The sequence below is a fragment of the Rhinichthys klamathensis genome, unplaced genomic scaffold (assembly GCF_029890125.1).
Source record: "Rhinichthys klamathensis goyatoka isolate OS25496 unplaced genomic scaffold, OSU_Roscu_1.1 h1tg000262l_1, whole genome shotgun sequence".
NCBI lineage: Eukaryota > Metazoa > Chordata > Actinopteri > Cypriniformes > Leuciscidae > Rhinichthys > Rhinichthys klamathensis.
Window position 1 is genome coordinate 709,739 of NW_026606783.1, and position 15,661 is coordinate 725,399.

Consider the following 15,661-nt stretch of genomic DNA (forward strand, 5'->3'; position numbering starts at 1 on the left):
AATGCTGTATGGAAAAATTTCAATTTTGTCCTTGTTAGTTTTTTGCAGAACACAAAATCGGATATTTTGAAATGTCTCTTATTTTTTCTCCATACAATGAAAGTCAGTGGGGTCTAAAAAAATGAACATTTTATCATCAAATTTGGAGTTTTCTTCAGAATGCAAAATCTGATATTTTAAAACATATCTCTGCATATCTGTCCATATAAAGAAAGTCAGTGGGGTTCAGAAAATGAAAATTGTCATCAAATTTTGAGTTTTCTACCGAACGCTAAATCTGACATTTTTAAACACATCTCTGTATTTAACATTTTTAAATTATTTAAAATATTTCTCAATGTTACAATTTTCACTGTATTTTTTTTTTAATCAAATATAAATAAATAGTATCAGCCTTGGTGAGCATATGAGACTGCTTTTTTATATATAAAAAAAAAGAAAAAAAAAAAGAAAAAAGATTTTACTGCCCCCAAACTTTTGGACAGTATAGTTTATAATGAAATTTTTTTTTTTCAATTATTGATTTTAGTTTCTATTTTGTTTTAATTTTAATTGATTTTAGTTTTAATATGACTTAATTTTAGACACTACTTGCAAAAAGTAGTAATTCTATTCCAAACGTACAATGTACTCGATGTAGACAGTAAAGTACCTCAGTGTAACGAAACATCATCTTGAGGCCACGGGGGGACCTGCGCTTCTGGATGTATCGAAGAGCGCATTCCAGACAGAAAACCACATTATCACTCTCGTGAACAACCTGTTGAAGAAGACAGAGGGAGAGAATACAGGATATATGCTAATATGACCACTTATAGCGTAGCTAGAACAATTAGCCTGGGGAAATTCCTTCATAATTTAAGACAGACCACTCACTTAGGGTACTTCAACTTGTGATTATTCCTTTACACCCTGAAATGTAGAATATAAAGTGAGGAGTATTATTGAATATTTACCATAGAGAGGTAACACAGATGCTGGCACACTTGGCAGCGCCTGTCAGACGTGTCTTCTGTAAATCTCAAGCGTTGCTGCTGCTTCTTGTCTGCATGAGGCTCGCAGTGAGAGCCGTAGCGCGCAGACAAACGGAGCCCGGCCTCGAACAGATCCCCGCGCTGGCTAATCTCTGCATCCCTGAAAGAACGGAACAGGAATTTTACCCCCAATGTTGAAATAATGTGTTTACATTTTTTATTTCAAGATTTCATGATTATTTCATTATTTTCGATTATTTTTTAATTTTTGTAGTTTACGGTAATAACCATGATATGTGTCAGAAAAATAAAAATCAGAACTTTAATATCGATGAACCTCTAAAAACTCTTTTACTCAGCTCAACCAACCTCAATCAACAATGGTCATCAAAGAAAGGAATTCGATTTTGGCCGGGTTTCTGCCAGTTGAACTCAATAAGTCAAAACCAGACTGTAGGATGTGTTTCAGACAGACCTGAGATCTTTGATGAGACTGGAGACTGCATTCATGAGCAGCTTGTTGTCCTGCTCGGATGTAGTGATCTGGTAGAGCAGTTTCTCTGTGGAGAAAGGCTCCTCTATACGACGCCGTTTAAGGTCCTGCAAAGCAAACGCGACACACAAGATAGTCAGAGGAAGCGTCGTACTCCCACAGGAATTAGGCAAAACCTCACTTACAAAAATACAGCTCTATTTGAGTTAAACCAAGTCAAGTTCCAGCTGGCTTTGTCCGTCCTTGCGTCGAGTCTCTCACCTTAGCTGCCTCGTAGCCCAGTTTCATCCACTGGGGGTTGGCGAAGTGCACAGTCTCTGAGACACTGTAGCCACAACACACCTTAGACACAAAGGTCCCTGGGAAACATACCATGAACTGACCACTCTGTTGCACTGTCCGGTACACTTTCACCCCCTTTCGACGGAGCACCTCTGGAGAAATCTGTCATTGAACATCACGTCAAACCACATTCTTCAGTACAGAATGACAGTAAATTGAATGGGACAGTTCACCAAAAATAAAATAAAATTCAGCTATCTACAGAGCACAAAAGATTATATTTTGAAAAATGTCTGTTTTTTGTCCATACAATGAAAGTCAGTGGGGTCCAAAAAATAGACATTGTCATCAATTTTTGAGTTTTCTACAGAACACAAAATCTGATATTTTGAAACATATCTCTGTATTTTTGTCCATATAATGAAAACCAGTGGGGTTCAGAAAATGCTAATTTTGTCATCAATTTTTTTTTCTTTTTCTACAGAACACAAAAGATGATATTTTGAAAAATGTCTTCATTAAGTCAGTGGGGTGCAACGTTTATTTTTGGGTCCCATTCACCATACTTTCATTATATGGACAAAAACAGTTCTTCAAAATATCTTCTTTTGTGTTCCACAGAAGAAATAAATTTAAACAAAGACATGAGGTTGAGTAAATGATGACAAATGTCTATTTTTGGGTGAACTATCCTTTTAAGAGAAACCTAACCGAATACCAACAATATTATTGATCTGACTACTAACGCTGTTGTATGAGAACTGAACTGAGCTGGACGATGACACAATTTTTTGCAGAACTGCTTTATAGATTAAATGAAATAATTGAATAATTGATGACCTTGTTTGATTGTTTTGTTCTGTACTGTAGCGCTTTGAGTCTGAGAAAGGCGCATGACAAATAAAATTTATTATTACCTTTGCAACGGAACCGAATCAACACTGAACTGACTTCAGCTGAACAACAGCAGAAATGCATCAATTTCCTGTTATCACTGTAAAGCTGCTTTGAAACAATCTGTGTTGTATAAAGCGCTGTATAAATAAAGGTGACTTGACTAAGCAGTCCTGAAGTAGGCTACTCTTTATTTTAAGCCAAGGTGTCCGTGTTACAGTGTAATTATGCATTTATGTACTGAGTAATAATAATTAACTACATGTACTTACTATAGTGTTAGGATTAGGCTGTGGTTTAGAGTTAGTTGCATGTAATTATGCATAATTTATAGTTTTAACGTGTAACAAGAGCACTGAAAAAAAATGTTACCCAGAAGTACCCAATGTCCAATGTCCACCTCTTACCAGTAACGTGTAACAAGGGCACTGTGAAAAAAAAAATGTTACTCAGAAGTACCCAATGTTCAATGTTCAACTCTTACCATAATGTTCCTCTCTAGCATCTCCAGCCCTGGAGTGCCGTTAGCTTGTAGCAGTGTGTGTACTACTTTATCAAGTTTTGATTTCTCTTCAGCTGGAATACAGTACCTGAAGAAAAAGAGACACACTTACTATGGAATATGCCATAGAGGTTCAGTTTATACCAGCTGTAAAGAATGACAAAAACTCTTTAAACTCTTACCAAATGCAGTCAGCACCAGTGTGTAGGTAATCGATATACGGAAGGCTGTTCTGGTCCTGACACCAGCACGAGGTAGAAAAGACCATGCCTATGTTCAGCCAGGGGATGGTCACTCCTTCATGCAAACACAAACACAAACAGAATGTACTGAATGCCTACAGATACAATATTCAAACCATTCTAAATGATCTAGTATGTGAATATAATTTAACTCTTGATCATCAAGGTGTTTTTTTGTACGCATGAACGTTTCGGGCGTTACCTGGCACAGCACCAAGATGACGTAAGATGGATCCTGAGTTATTGGAAAGGACAGTAAGATTCCATCCATGCCTTGAGTACAAGACAAACAAATCAAAGACATGCAAACAATATTTTATGCACCAATAGCAGGGTTAAATTATTAGTAGTTTTACTATAAGTTTGTATTTTTCAAGCACTTAGTCATTTTAATAACAATATTACTTGTATTATTATAATAGAATAGAAATTATAAATGTTAATGATATTAATTTACATCATACATCAACATATATACACTACCGTTCAAAAGTTTGGGGTCGGTACGATTTTAAATACTTTTAAAAGAATTCTCTTCTGCTAACCATGGCTGCGCTTATTTGATTAAAAATACAACAAAAATCAGTTATAGTATTAAATATTATTCCAGTGTAAATCAGCTGTTTTCTGTGTGAATATATAGTAAAGTGTAATTTATTCCTGTGATCAGAGCTGAATTTTCAGCATCACCAGTGTCAGTGTCTTCAGTGTCAAATGATCCTTCACAAATCTTTATAATATGAGGATTTGATGCTCAAGAAACATTTATTATTATTATCAATGTTGAAACAGTTGTTGGTCTGTCAGTTGTACAGTTTTTTTTTTTTTTAGGATTCTTTTATGAATAGGAAGTTCAAAAGACTTTTGTAACATTACAAATGTCTTTACTGTCACTTTCGATCAAATTAATTATTCCTTGATAAATAAAAGTATTGATTTCTTTCCTCCAAAAAATAAAAATAAAATTCTCACTGACCCCAAACTTTTGAACGGTAGTGTATATAACATATTTTTGATAGCACAATATATCAGACAATATTGGACATTAAATCGTGCCTGCTCATTTCGCTTACTTTTATACTAAGATTTTAAATTTAAGGTGTGGTCAAAATTAATAATCATTTTTCATTCTGTACATTATAATCTTGAGATGCCTGAATTTACTTAAAATTATTTATTATAGCATCTAGTAAAACAACACTTTAATGAAAATTAAATATAAATAATATAACAATATAAAATGAAAAATATAGTTGGTAATTGCATTGAGTAATGTTAATAAATACAACCTTATTGAAAAATATTGACATTTTTCTAAACCCTTACTTTGAAAATGGCTCAGACTTCCCCACAGGAAATCCACTCCCATGAGTCTTAGTGTCAACTCTCCCACAGTGCACAGCAACATGGCATTCCTTTTCATCAACCAATCTCCAGTACTCCTTCTGTAGCAACAGAGTCAGAAGAGGGGCAAAACATGACCGGAAACAAATCACTGATTCCTGCTCATCAAAGCGAACTATAGCTTGTCAACATGAAGACATACCTCAACCTCAGCAGTGTCTGGCTCTTTGCTGAAGCACATGTTCATAGTGTTCCTGGCTGCCCTGTAGAATGTAGTCAAAGAGAACGATTTCCCCTGAGAACGACAGACAAACACTGAACGTCTACACCAAAGACTGATGCTTAACAAAAATGTTTTTGAATATAACTATCCCAAAAGTATGCAGATATACCCTGTATATGCACTTGTGTTGTTCACTTATCATCCCTTCTTCCTCCCCTCTCTTCTCTAGTCTTCTCTTCCGGGTGGTTTTCGCCGTGGGGTCCAGCTCTCTGAGGTGCTCGCGCGCTCCGCTCCGGTGCAACGCTCCGTTCACCAGACCGTTTTTGGGCTCGCAGCGTGGAAGCAGAAGAGCGGCATGCTGGGATGTGTCTCCCTGGCCCTCTAGGGGCCCACTTCTCCTCTCCAGGGTCTCCTTCTCTGCCATCACTTCCTTCTCCAACTGGGCCCTCTGGGCTGGTGACAGGGAGTCGTAGGAGAGCAGGTACTGGCAGTACGCCTCCTGAAGTTTGGCCAGCCGGTCTTGAGCCGAGCGCGGGATGCCCAGCAGATCGGCGAGCCGGCCCCACGTCTTCAGGTCTGTCACCTGCTGCATGCCCCCCATCTCATTTAGGATCTGGAAGAATCTGGCCAGGTCCAGCTCGCAGCCGCCTAACAGGAAGCAAAAAGAATACAAATAGGTCACTCAATATTGCGGTCTCTTTAATTTTGCTTCACTTTTAGCTCTAAATGTGTGCGCACATTACCCATTAGTCACAGTCATTCAAACAGCTCACGGTAGTGCCAGACTTGTCGCTGTTTGAGTGGCACATTGAAACTAAAGAAGGATTTGAGGTTGGCAAGAAGGCAGCAGTGCTGATGGTTTTCCCCATTCAGTCAACAAGAGACCAGACTGAGACGTCTATCGAAGTCTTGGCTCTAGATGCACTGTGTAATCTCAAAGGAAGCTGCCCTCGCAAACATGAGCTCACTAATCTGTCCAAACTGGACAGGTCAATGCCTGAATGACCAATAGATATGCATTTAAAATACAACTGAAGGCAGATGAGATGTATCTCAATGTTAATACAGTATAAAATAAACTACTTACTGTCTGAGCTAACACATGAATCAAATCATGACTCAAGCCTGGATTTAACAGATCATTTAATGTAATGCCATATAGGTATAAAAAAAAAAAAATCAGGCCCTGTGTAATATGTTATGCCTTTGACCAGTATTAAGAAAGCTACTTCGAAACTGCAGCATCTTAAGCTACATGCAAATCAGAATTTGAAGTTTCTTAAGGAGGCAAATGTTTTAAATTTGGTTTTAAATTTAATTAATGCAGTTTTTAAATTAATTATTTTTTATTTTAATTTAAAGTGATGATATAATTTATAAATAAATCCGATTTTTCTGAAAAAGAAAAAAATTAGTGTTTTGTAATGAATAAACATCTTAGTTGGGGTGACAAGAAACATTAAACTTAAACTGATAAATTCACACTAAACACAAATAAAAAAACTAAACTAAAATAGAACCTAATTAAAAAATGTATTTTCTGCTATTAAAAAAAATATTCAGAAGAACTGGATTCGAATAGAATGATTCAGACTTTCTAATGCTACATATGAAAGAGAGAAGCATTTACGACAAACTGATTCACTAGAATAATTCATACTTTCAAATGTTTCAAACTAAAGCCGGGGTTTCATTAAAGAAATAGATCCCTTAAAGGCACACTGTGGAACTTTTCAACCTTTATAATATATTACCAAAACCCATTGAGATGGTACATCGACTTACAATAGGTTGAATGACACGTCTGCCGTAGCCTGAAGGTGTCTGTATCGCTTTTCCTAGCACTATGTAACTTCGGGTTTCGGGTAGGAACCCGAGCACAAAAAGAACTACAAAATTCAACCGCTTTACGGCATACGTCACTTCCCCCACCACCCACAACTTCCTCAGATTCTGACGTGAGTGCTCAACTCGCGTTTAATTGCCGTCTGTATGTTTTCGTCATGGCCGAACCAACAGCTACAAGGAAGAAGGCAAAGGTTTTGTCAGAGGACACTAAAAAAAGAAAGAAAAAGGCATAGTGACAAATGAAAAGCCAGGACGAGGATCACCATTGGTCCAGCGTTCGCTCGCTGGCGTGAGCTACAGGAGGAGGAGGGGTGCCCGACCGATGCTGACGCTTGCCTGCACACAAATGCCGTTTCCAAGGTGACCCAGATAAATCATATAAGTAGTGTAGTATTTTCTGGTATTCCGGCCACAGCCGATGGTGTTATGTGTGTAATAAAATGCCCACAGCCCATTGTTCATTTCTACACACAAGCACAGCCCGCCACAGTGCAGGGCTCGCACAAATAAAGTCGACTCATGTCAAATGTACATTAAATGTAGTGAACGTGCCCACGACTCAGTGCCCACAAACACTACACACAACATGTCCCACGGTTTCTGTAAAACGAAACCAACACACATAAGTTACAGTCAGCTCAGGCCGACGGTGTTTTTAGTGCAGTAAATGTGCCCGCCGTCCCGCGCCCACATTCACTCAGACATGTTAGCACTAAGCCCCACGGGGCTCGCCCCGCTCGCTCTCTCTCAGCAGACTGCTATAAGGGAATCGAGCGCGGCAAGGCTGCCCGCCTTAAACACTGCAAGCACACACAATCTAAAGACACGGGAGGCTGACCCACTGTCTATGGTCTGACCGGTTGACTGTTTGTTGACTTTTGCGACAGTGCTGCGGAGCTTGTGGCCTCTAGGGACGCTAGACGTGAAAGTTACAGGTCGAGCGCCACTAGTGGCCAAAAGTTCCGCGGTGTGCCTTTAAAAATGAAAATCCTGTCATCATTTACTCACCCTCAAGTTGTTTCAAACCTGTATGAATTTCTTTCTTCTGCTGAACACAAAAAGAAGATATTTTGCAGAATGTCGGTAACCAGACAGTTGATGGACCCCATTGACTTCCATAGTAGGAAAAAAAAAATACTATGGAAATCAATGGGTCCAGTTAACTGTTTGGTTACTGACATTCTTCAAAATATCTTCTTTTTGTGTTCAGCAGAAGAAAGAAACTCATACAGGTTTGAAACAACTTGAGGGTGAGTATATGATGACAGGATTTTCATTTTTAAGTGAACTATCCCTTTAATGGACAATACTTTATTTTACCCCATTTCTTACGAACTGATTCACCACAAACGAATCAAACTTTCCAATGCTGTGAGAGAGAAGCATTTAAGGCAAACTGATTCACTATACAGATTTGATAGAGAGGACGAATGGATTCACTACAATGAATCAGACTTTACCATGTTACATATGAAAAGCTAGACTACTTACACTACTACAATATAGCTACACTATTAGCCTGGTTAAAACCAGACCATTCTCAGTTGTAACTGAGTTATGGTCTGGCAAATGCCATAGACAAAATCATTTCCAGAGGGGCGTCACCAACGGACGTCGCGGATAGACCTAAACCAATCAGAGCGATGAAGGAGGTGACGTATGCAGAGCGGGGGTAGAAACATCTCCGACTGTTGTTCTTTGCTCGGTTTTTAACAAAAAGGAAACGTTCAAATCGCTTAAAACAGACACAATAGCTGATTCGAACGAGTGATGTTCGACGGCGGCATCCATCTTTGTAATGTAGGCTACAAAATCTGCTTCAAAATCCCAGCGTTGTCGTCATCGTGTAAAGCCCGCCCCAACGTTTCTGATTGGTGCCTCGATTTCGACGGATTGGAAATGGGCTTGAATGAGCTCTTTGCCAGACTAACTTTCAGAGCAAATCTAAATTTGCCGGAAGTTGTCTGGGTTTTCCCAGGCTACTACACTATCTCACACTAGTTAGTTTTGGTTTGTTACTCCCCAACACTTAGACTGTCAAATATGCCCACAAAACGTTGCTTTGGATCTCGTGCAGCACTTCATACCTATAAGTGGAGGCTCTTCCATGTTAATGCCTTGTGTCCGCAGGTGTCTCCTGATGCAGGCCAACCGCTGTACATTCGGGCCCCAGCGTCTGCCCAGCTTGTGCACATGCTGCACATACGAGACGAAGCGCATCTCCTCTTTAAGCTTACACTCGGGATGCCAGTCCGCTGGTGGAACAACCCGGTACACCCCGATCGCCTCCGCTTGCCCCCGCACACACTCCATGTAAGCTAGCGGGTCGTGGAACTCGCGTGTGCCGGGATAGAAAACGGGAACCTCCGTGACCTCCGCACTGCGCCGGCCTCTCTCTTTAGGCTCAGCTGAGTTGAGGGACTCAGTCGTATTAGAAGGATTGCCTTGTTTTAGAGCATTGCTTGTTTTGGGGGTCTCTGATAGTTTGGGGGAGTTGGCTGGTTTCGAAATGTCTCGTGTTGAGGTAGTGGGGCTGTTCTTGGCCAGAACGGTGGCTTTACAGTGCATTTGTTTGGTGAACATGAGCTTCCCCGCCGTGGCCCGTTTGGGCCGCTGCGATCCTGATCCCGGCGTCTCCTGAGCTGCTTTCCTACTCCGTGTCTCCAAGGGAACCACTTGCAGTTTGAGCCTCTTAACCTCGACCTCTGGTCCACTCAGACTAACCCCGGCCTGCTCCAACTGCCTCTTTGACTGTCTCAGTCCGTTTCGTCTGGGTGGGAAAGTGTCCGTCCCACACAGCCTCCCAGCGATTGCTGGGGATAGCACCGGTTTTTGCATCTTGGCGTGGCTGGTTTGGGCTTTTCCTGAGTTGGAGTGCATGTGGGTGTGGCGTGTGTGTGTCTGTGTGTGTGTGTGCGCGCTCGGGCTGAGCTTGGCCTCTTTGAGCAGTCTGGCTTTGGTGTAAGTCACGTGACCCTTGGGGTATTTCACAGCTTTGGTCGGGGGAGTACGGAGTTCTCTTGTCTTCCTAGTACTGATAGCGGAGGCTCCCGATGTTCCGTTCATTTTGGAGGGCTGAGGGATGACAAAAATAATTGTTTTGTTATGTCATTTATTTACACTGTACAAAACTGTACAACATACTTCAAGCTGCCGTGTCATTTTTCAATTTTTTCATTTTATCTGGTTTAAAACGTGACAAGTTTTTAGAAATGTTTTTGCATTCATGTTGGTTTCATATGTTTAAAAAAAACTAAAAAAAACTTTTAGATACTTTTCAAGAAAAGTTTTAATTGACTGACTCTTGGGGTTTAACCATCATATTAAAAGAAAATATTTAAAAATGTAATTAATTATTAGTTCATAAATATTACATTTTTAAATATTACAAGCACACAACATTTTACATCCTGGACTAACTTTGCCTTGTCAATTTGTCTGATATTTTCAGAAGCTTACTGACAGGGGTCTTCTTTATGATATAATTTCCTGTTTTATGCTTTTTTATGTTTCTGCATGTTGGTTGCACCACATGACTTTGATTTTGCAGACAAATATTAATAATATAATATTCATTGTTTTGTTAAAATAACAATAAATAAATAATAAACAATAAATAATTACTTTTCCCCTATTTATTCTCCCACAAAAATATAAACATTTATTTTAATACAGAAAATAAAAGATGCTCATCATAGAGGTGCATTCAAGTCACTATATGAATAAACTGCAATTTTTTAATATTAATATTAAAAATGAGTGTCATGTCATTGACCCTAATCTTTGCGTTTATGTATTTGACACGTTTATCCAATATAAATTACATCTCATTCAATCAGTATATGCATTCCCCAGGAAACAAAACCATGATCCTGTCACTGTTAGAGCCACAGTAAACACTGTGGTTTCCTGTGCTACAACATGAGTTTGACATTTTGATGATTTAAAAGGCAAGGGCTGAGAGTGTTGTTGTACAGAAGAAGCATACATTACTTCCTCAAATTCAACACATAACAGCAAACTCCAATTATTCTTTCTCAGAGTGACCACATTCTTCCACTAGGGGGCTCAGTGGAGCAGTTCTTTCATTCTTTAGGGAGCTCACGCACGTGACCAGGGCCATGTATGTTCCATCTGCATGTGGTGGGGGATGGGAGAAAATTAATTTGTCTCAAAAACCAAAGTTCTTGACAGAAACCACAACAGATCTACAAATGGTCCACCACATAGAGAGACAGTTAATGTTTACAAAAATGGGACACAGTCCAGAGTATGTGGTACTTCCACACTCCACTGGTTTTGATTGTGTGTGGAGAGAGAGAGGGGGGTTGGGTGGAGGAGAGATGACATCATGTGTTGCTATAGGCCTGCTGCAGGATAGTAGGGAAGGATAAAGCTAACCGTATGTTGCTCGGAGTCCATAGAACACTCTGGCAGGAGGGGAGGAAATTTTGATGAACACACACATTGGTCTACATAGTCTGAACTGACTGGGGGGAATGGCATCCAGTATTTCTTGAAAGTGGAACAATTTTTATTTTTTATTTTCAATTATTCATCATTCACTTACAGTAATGGTCATTCAGAGATCAGCTAAGCATATATTGTGGTGTATAACTGCAACTAATATCAGCATATGAAAATAAAGCTTACCACAATAAGAGATTCTCAATTATAAAATGTGTTATTGTAAGCTGCCTATGTAGCTCCTACAAAGAAGCAGGATTTTAAGGTATAAATAGCAGAATCTGTCATAAAATTAATTATATTCAACATTTATACCTTTAAAGCCCTAACAGCCCATGCTTTTTATTTATTTTTCTATTTTTGCTGTCACCACAAATTAATTTTCCTGTTATCTTGACATAACAAAACTTGTTTTCTTAAAGGGTTAGTTCACCCAAATATGATAATTCTGTCAGTAATTACTCACCCTAATGTTGTTCCAATTCCGTAAGACTTTCGTTCATCTTCGGAACACAAATTAAGAGATTTTTGATTAAATCTGACAGCTGTCTCACTCCTCCATAGGCAATTTCATTCTGCCGGTCCAGAAAAGTTAGTAAAAACATCGTTAAAATAGTCCAAGTGACTACAGTGGCTCAACCTTAAGTTTATCAAGCGACGAGAATACTTTTTGTGCGCAAAACCCCCCAAAAAATAACGACTTTATTCAACTATTCATTTTCTTTCGTGTGGGCCTCTGACGTGAGTTCACGAGAGCGCCAGATGCATGCGCGAGAACTAAGAAGATGACGCAGATGGGTCTCGATGTAGTGTTTAAAATGGTTCTAAAGTGTGCATTTCCTGGATGTCCAAATTGTGAGAATCCAACGAGAAAACGTAAAAGTGCCTTACCAATGCCGCAAAATGAATGGCTTACCTTTCACACTTTCCCATCAAATGATCGTGAGCGTCATCTTCTCAGTTCTCGCGCATGCGTCGTGACGACTTAATAAAGTTGTTTTTTTTTTTTCGCGCAAAAAGTATTCTCGTCGATTGATAAACTTAAATGTTGAGCCACTGTAGTCACTTGGACTATTTTAACGATGTTTTTACTGACTTTTCTGGACCGGCAGAATGAAATTGCCTAGAAGCCTATGAAGGAGTGAGAGCTCTCAGATTTCATCAAAAATATCTTAATTTGTGTTCCGAAGATGAACGAAAGTCTTACGGGGTTGGAACAACATGAGGGTGAGTAATTACTGACAGAATTTTCATTTTTGGGTGAACTAACCCTTTAAAGACCCCCTGTGGTGTGGTGTTGTGTTGTTTATATGTCTGTGGTGTTTTTAATATGAATTTGCACATGGTTTGTCTTAAAGCATAAGTCAACAAACATTACTGAGTATTTTCTCTTTAGCAGTGATCTAAAGACAGTCTCAAAAACGTGGTTTGAAATCTGAAATCAGTTTTGTTTCTGACGTCACAAACTACCTTGTAACCAATCACATCAATGATGGGCTTTAGTCTATTATTACTATGTTGTGAAGCAGGGGAGTCTCAAGAGAAGCCAGGTTATCCCAGTATTTTTTCTGTTGATATGAAAAATCGGGTAGATTTAGCAGGTGTATGATGTATGTTATGATGTTATGATGAACTATATGCCTTTCTCCACTGACGTTCTGAGTTGTTCAAAGCATATCTAAGGATGCTGATTTTAGAAGGCAGACTGAGATGGGGAACGGGAACATGGTTTGTGTAACATTAGCAACACATTATTAGCTGTTTGACAACATAGTCAAGCAAAAGGTTGACGTTGTTAAGAGCGACACCATTTGTGCTGCATTTTCTACAGTAAGTTGACAGAGTGGATCTCTGAGCTGGCGCGAGTGAGCAGAGGCGGGGCTAATTTGCATATTCATGGCTCCACGTATACTAAATGCAGCAAGGGCGTAGAGTTACATTCAAGCTATTTTAAGGCATAAAGAAATTTTTTCCACAGGATTTTATGTTAAATATGTCATTTTGGTGATCAAAGATGAGTTCTAAGGGATAAAATTATTGACTACAAGGGGACTTTAAGATCTTAATTTGAATGTCATTTTCTCTTGTAATGTACAACTTTATTGTGGTAGACACTATAGTGATTTTGAACATGTGGTCAATTTCTCTGCTAGCCAGCTCAAGGGATTGGGACGTCTGGATGATGTTTGACAGATACTGGTTTGCAGTTGACCAAACGATATTTTGAGAAATGAGAAATATTTCTTTATCTCATACGAAAATTAGGTCAAAATTATGGAGGGGGAATTTAAGTTGAGAACCTGAGAAAACAATACAGAAAAATATGTGATCTGAACAACAAAACAAAACAAAGTAAAATAAAATAAAAAACATATCTATTCCTACCTGTTGTTTTTGTTCTTGTACAGCCCTGTTGGGTCGTAGATTGTGTGTAGTGGACGTCCTTACTGATGCTACAGAGTTCTTCTCCTTGCCATGGACCCGGTCTCTCCCTCTGGCTCTCAAACTGCCTCTGTGTTCCTCTGCAGCTCGCGCCTGCCCGTTAAATACTGGAAGAGGAGAAGCACACAGCACAGATATAATGTTAAATCTTTTAGCTAACTTTTTTAGTGTGTGAATGCACACTTAATTTCTAAAATTCAAAAGAAAACAACAAAAATTGTGCATATTATAAAAGTTGCCACGTGTATTTTGTGTCTATTTTATAGGATGCATTATGGGTGCACAGTGATTCGAAGCACTGATTTAAACAGATTGTTTCCCTCCTAGGTGAACTAAACCAGGTGATTTAGTACTGTAGTGGAAAAAAGACCCACGGTTTTTTAGGCTTTCTGCTGAATGGTCCTGCTGTACCTTACTGCTCTGCGTTCCACTTTCTGTGCACTTGACTTGTAAATTTCTCTTATAAAAGAAGACTGCCAAGCAGCTAACAGAGTCTGCATAGAGGCCTTGTCTAACACATGAGAATTTATGGGATTTTAAAGCTCAAATATTGCAACAGCAAAGCTGCTTATAGCTCTCAAACTAACATCAATAAATCACTGAAACCCAGTAACACAAATGACTGAATGCCACTAAAAATGCTCACTTTTTAGAAACAGCTGTGTTAAAGACTAATGCCTTGCTTTGACTGTAAGAACATCTTAATATTGTGTGAAAATCTACTATAACAGATTTTCATTCTTCCTGAGAGCCACCCACATTGAAGTTGGACAAAAGAAGCAAAGTTTTCAAAGTTGTGAGCCTCCATTAGCTAAACAGATGGTGAACTGAACAGAGAGTCTAATGTTAGCAGCAAAACACTAAACAAGTATTGAAATGCTCTTTGGGTCACTTTACTAAATGAAAGCTTCCAGAGGGACCAGCTTATCATTCAAACAGTTTGGAGCTTGGCCAATGGCACACATAAAAGTGTCATATTTAGCATGTGTTCTTGTACAATAAAAGGTGACGTGGTTCTGGTTTCGTTATAAAGTATGGATGCTCAATACGACTCCCAATTTCATTAGGAAGCACAGAGAGTTCTCTTTCAGAAACATATCCCACATACAGGCATGACACATGGCACAAACTTCTGCAAAATCGGAGTGTTCCATAGATCTCAAACTGATGTGACGCATTTGAGAGGAATAATCTAAAATAAGGACCCTGAAAGCTGTTGCCATTTTTGGACACAGACACTGTTTATCCTTAAGGTCCAATCTGACCTCGAAGCTCCAGCGAGGTGACGGTTGTGTGGTTGTAGTTTGTCAGGAGCCCCTCAGACATGTGTCGAGTATGTGGAGCAATATTGGGTTACTGAGGTGTCAGATTACACTGCAGATTTTGCTGAGTCGGTAACAGGGTCTGGTTACAAACCCAGAGACTGATATGGGCCAAGAACTCATAACACGAGGACAGAGTGGCATTCAGCATTTTATTAAATGGAATCTCAGCTAAATTCAGCTTGGCCTGTTTTAATCTGTTAGCTATAATTAGTACGCAAATCTCAAGAGAAAGAGGAAAATGAGCACAGTGACCAGTGATAATAGATATTAAAATGAATGTGAAAATAATCAACAATACACACAAATATTCATAACGATATAGAATATTTGTAGCACAACTTATCTTTTAACACTGAAATGTATACACTTCTATTAAATATTTATTGTGAATAAAAATTAAAACATCAAATAAAACAAAATAAAACAAATGTAAAATATGTTCTACCATTCAAAGTTTTGGGGTTGGTAAGATGTTTTAATGTTTTGAAAGAAGAATCTTATGTTCACCAAGGCTGCATTTAGTTGATCAAAAATACATTAAACAGTAAACATTATTACAGTTTAAATTTACAATACATTTTCAAGTGTAATTTGTTACTGTGATGGCAAAGCTGAATTTTCACAT

The 15,661-nt window shown here is 38.8% G+C and overlaps 1 protein-coding gene across 3 annotated transcripts in view; it reads right to left on the bottom strand.

The window, feature by feature from the left end:
- jarid2a (jumonji, AT rich interactive domain 2a) overlaps positions 1-15,661 on the bottom strand; it is a 41,014-nt gene that overhangs the window by 2,001 nt on the left and 23,352 nt on the right. Inside the window, exons 6-17 of one of the 3 annotated variants that reach the window (XM_056267829.1) lie at positions 13,655-13,818; positions 8,890-9,877; positions 5,124-5,602; positions 4,934-5,026; positions 4,714-4,832; positions 3,590-3,660; positions 3,328-3,442; positions 3,128-3,233; positions 1,840-1,911; positions 1,450-1,574; positions 957-1,134; positions 653-760 (exon numbers count right to left, since the gene is read on the bottom strand). In XM_056267829.1, coding sequence (XP_056123804.1) covers positions 653-760; positions 957-1,134; positions 1,450-1,574; positions 1,840-1,911; positions 3,128-3,233; positions 3,328-3,442; positions 3,590-3,660; positions 4,714-4,832; positions 4,934-5,026; positions 5,124-5,602; positions 8,890-9,877; positions 13,655-13,818 — 2,618 coding nt within the window. Of the gene's footprint in view, positions 1-652; positions 761-956; positions 1,135-1,449; positions 1,575-1,652; positions 1,912-3,127; positions 3,234-3,327; positions 3,443-3,589; positions 3,661-4,713; positions 4,833-4,933; positions 5,027-5,123; positions 5,603-8,889; positions 9,878-13,654; positions 13,819-15,661 lie in introns of those variants that run through there. The other 2 variants (XM_056267828.1, XM_056267830.1) reach the window with 2 other exon arrangements.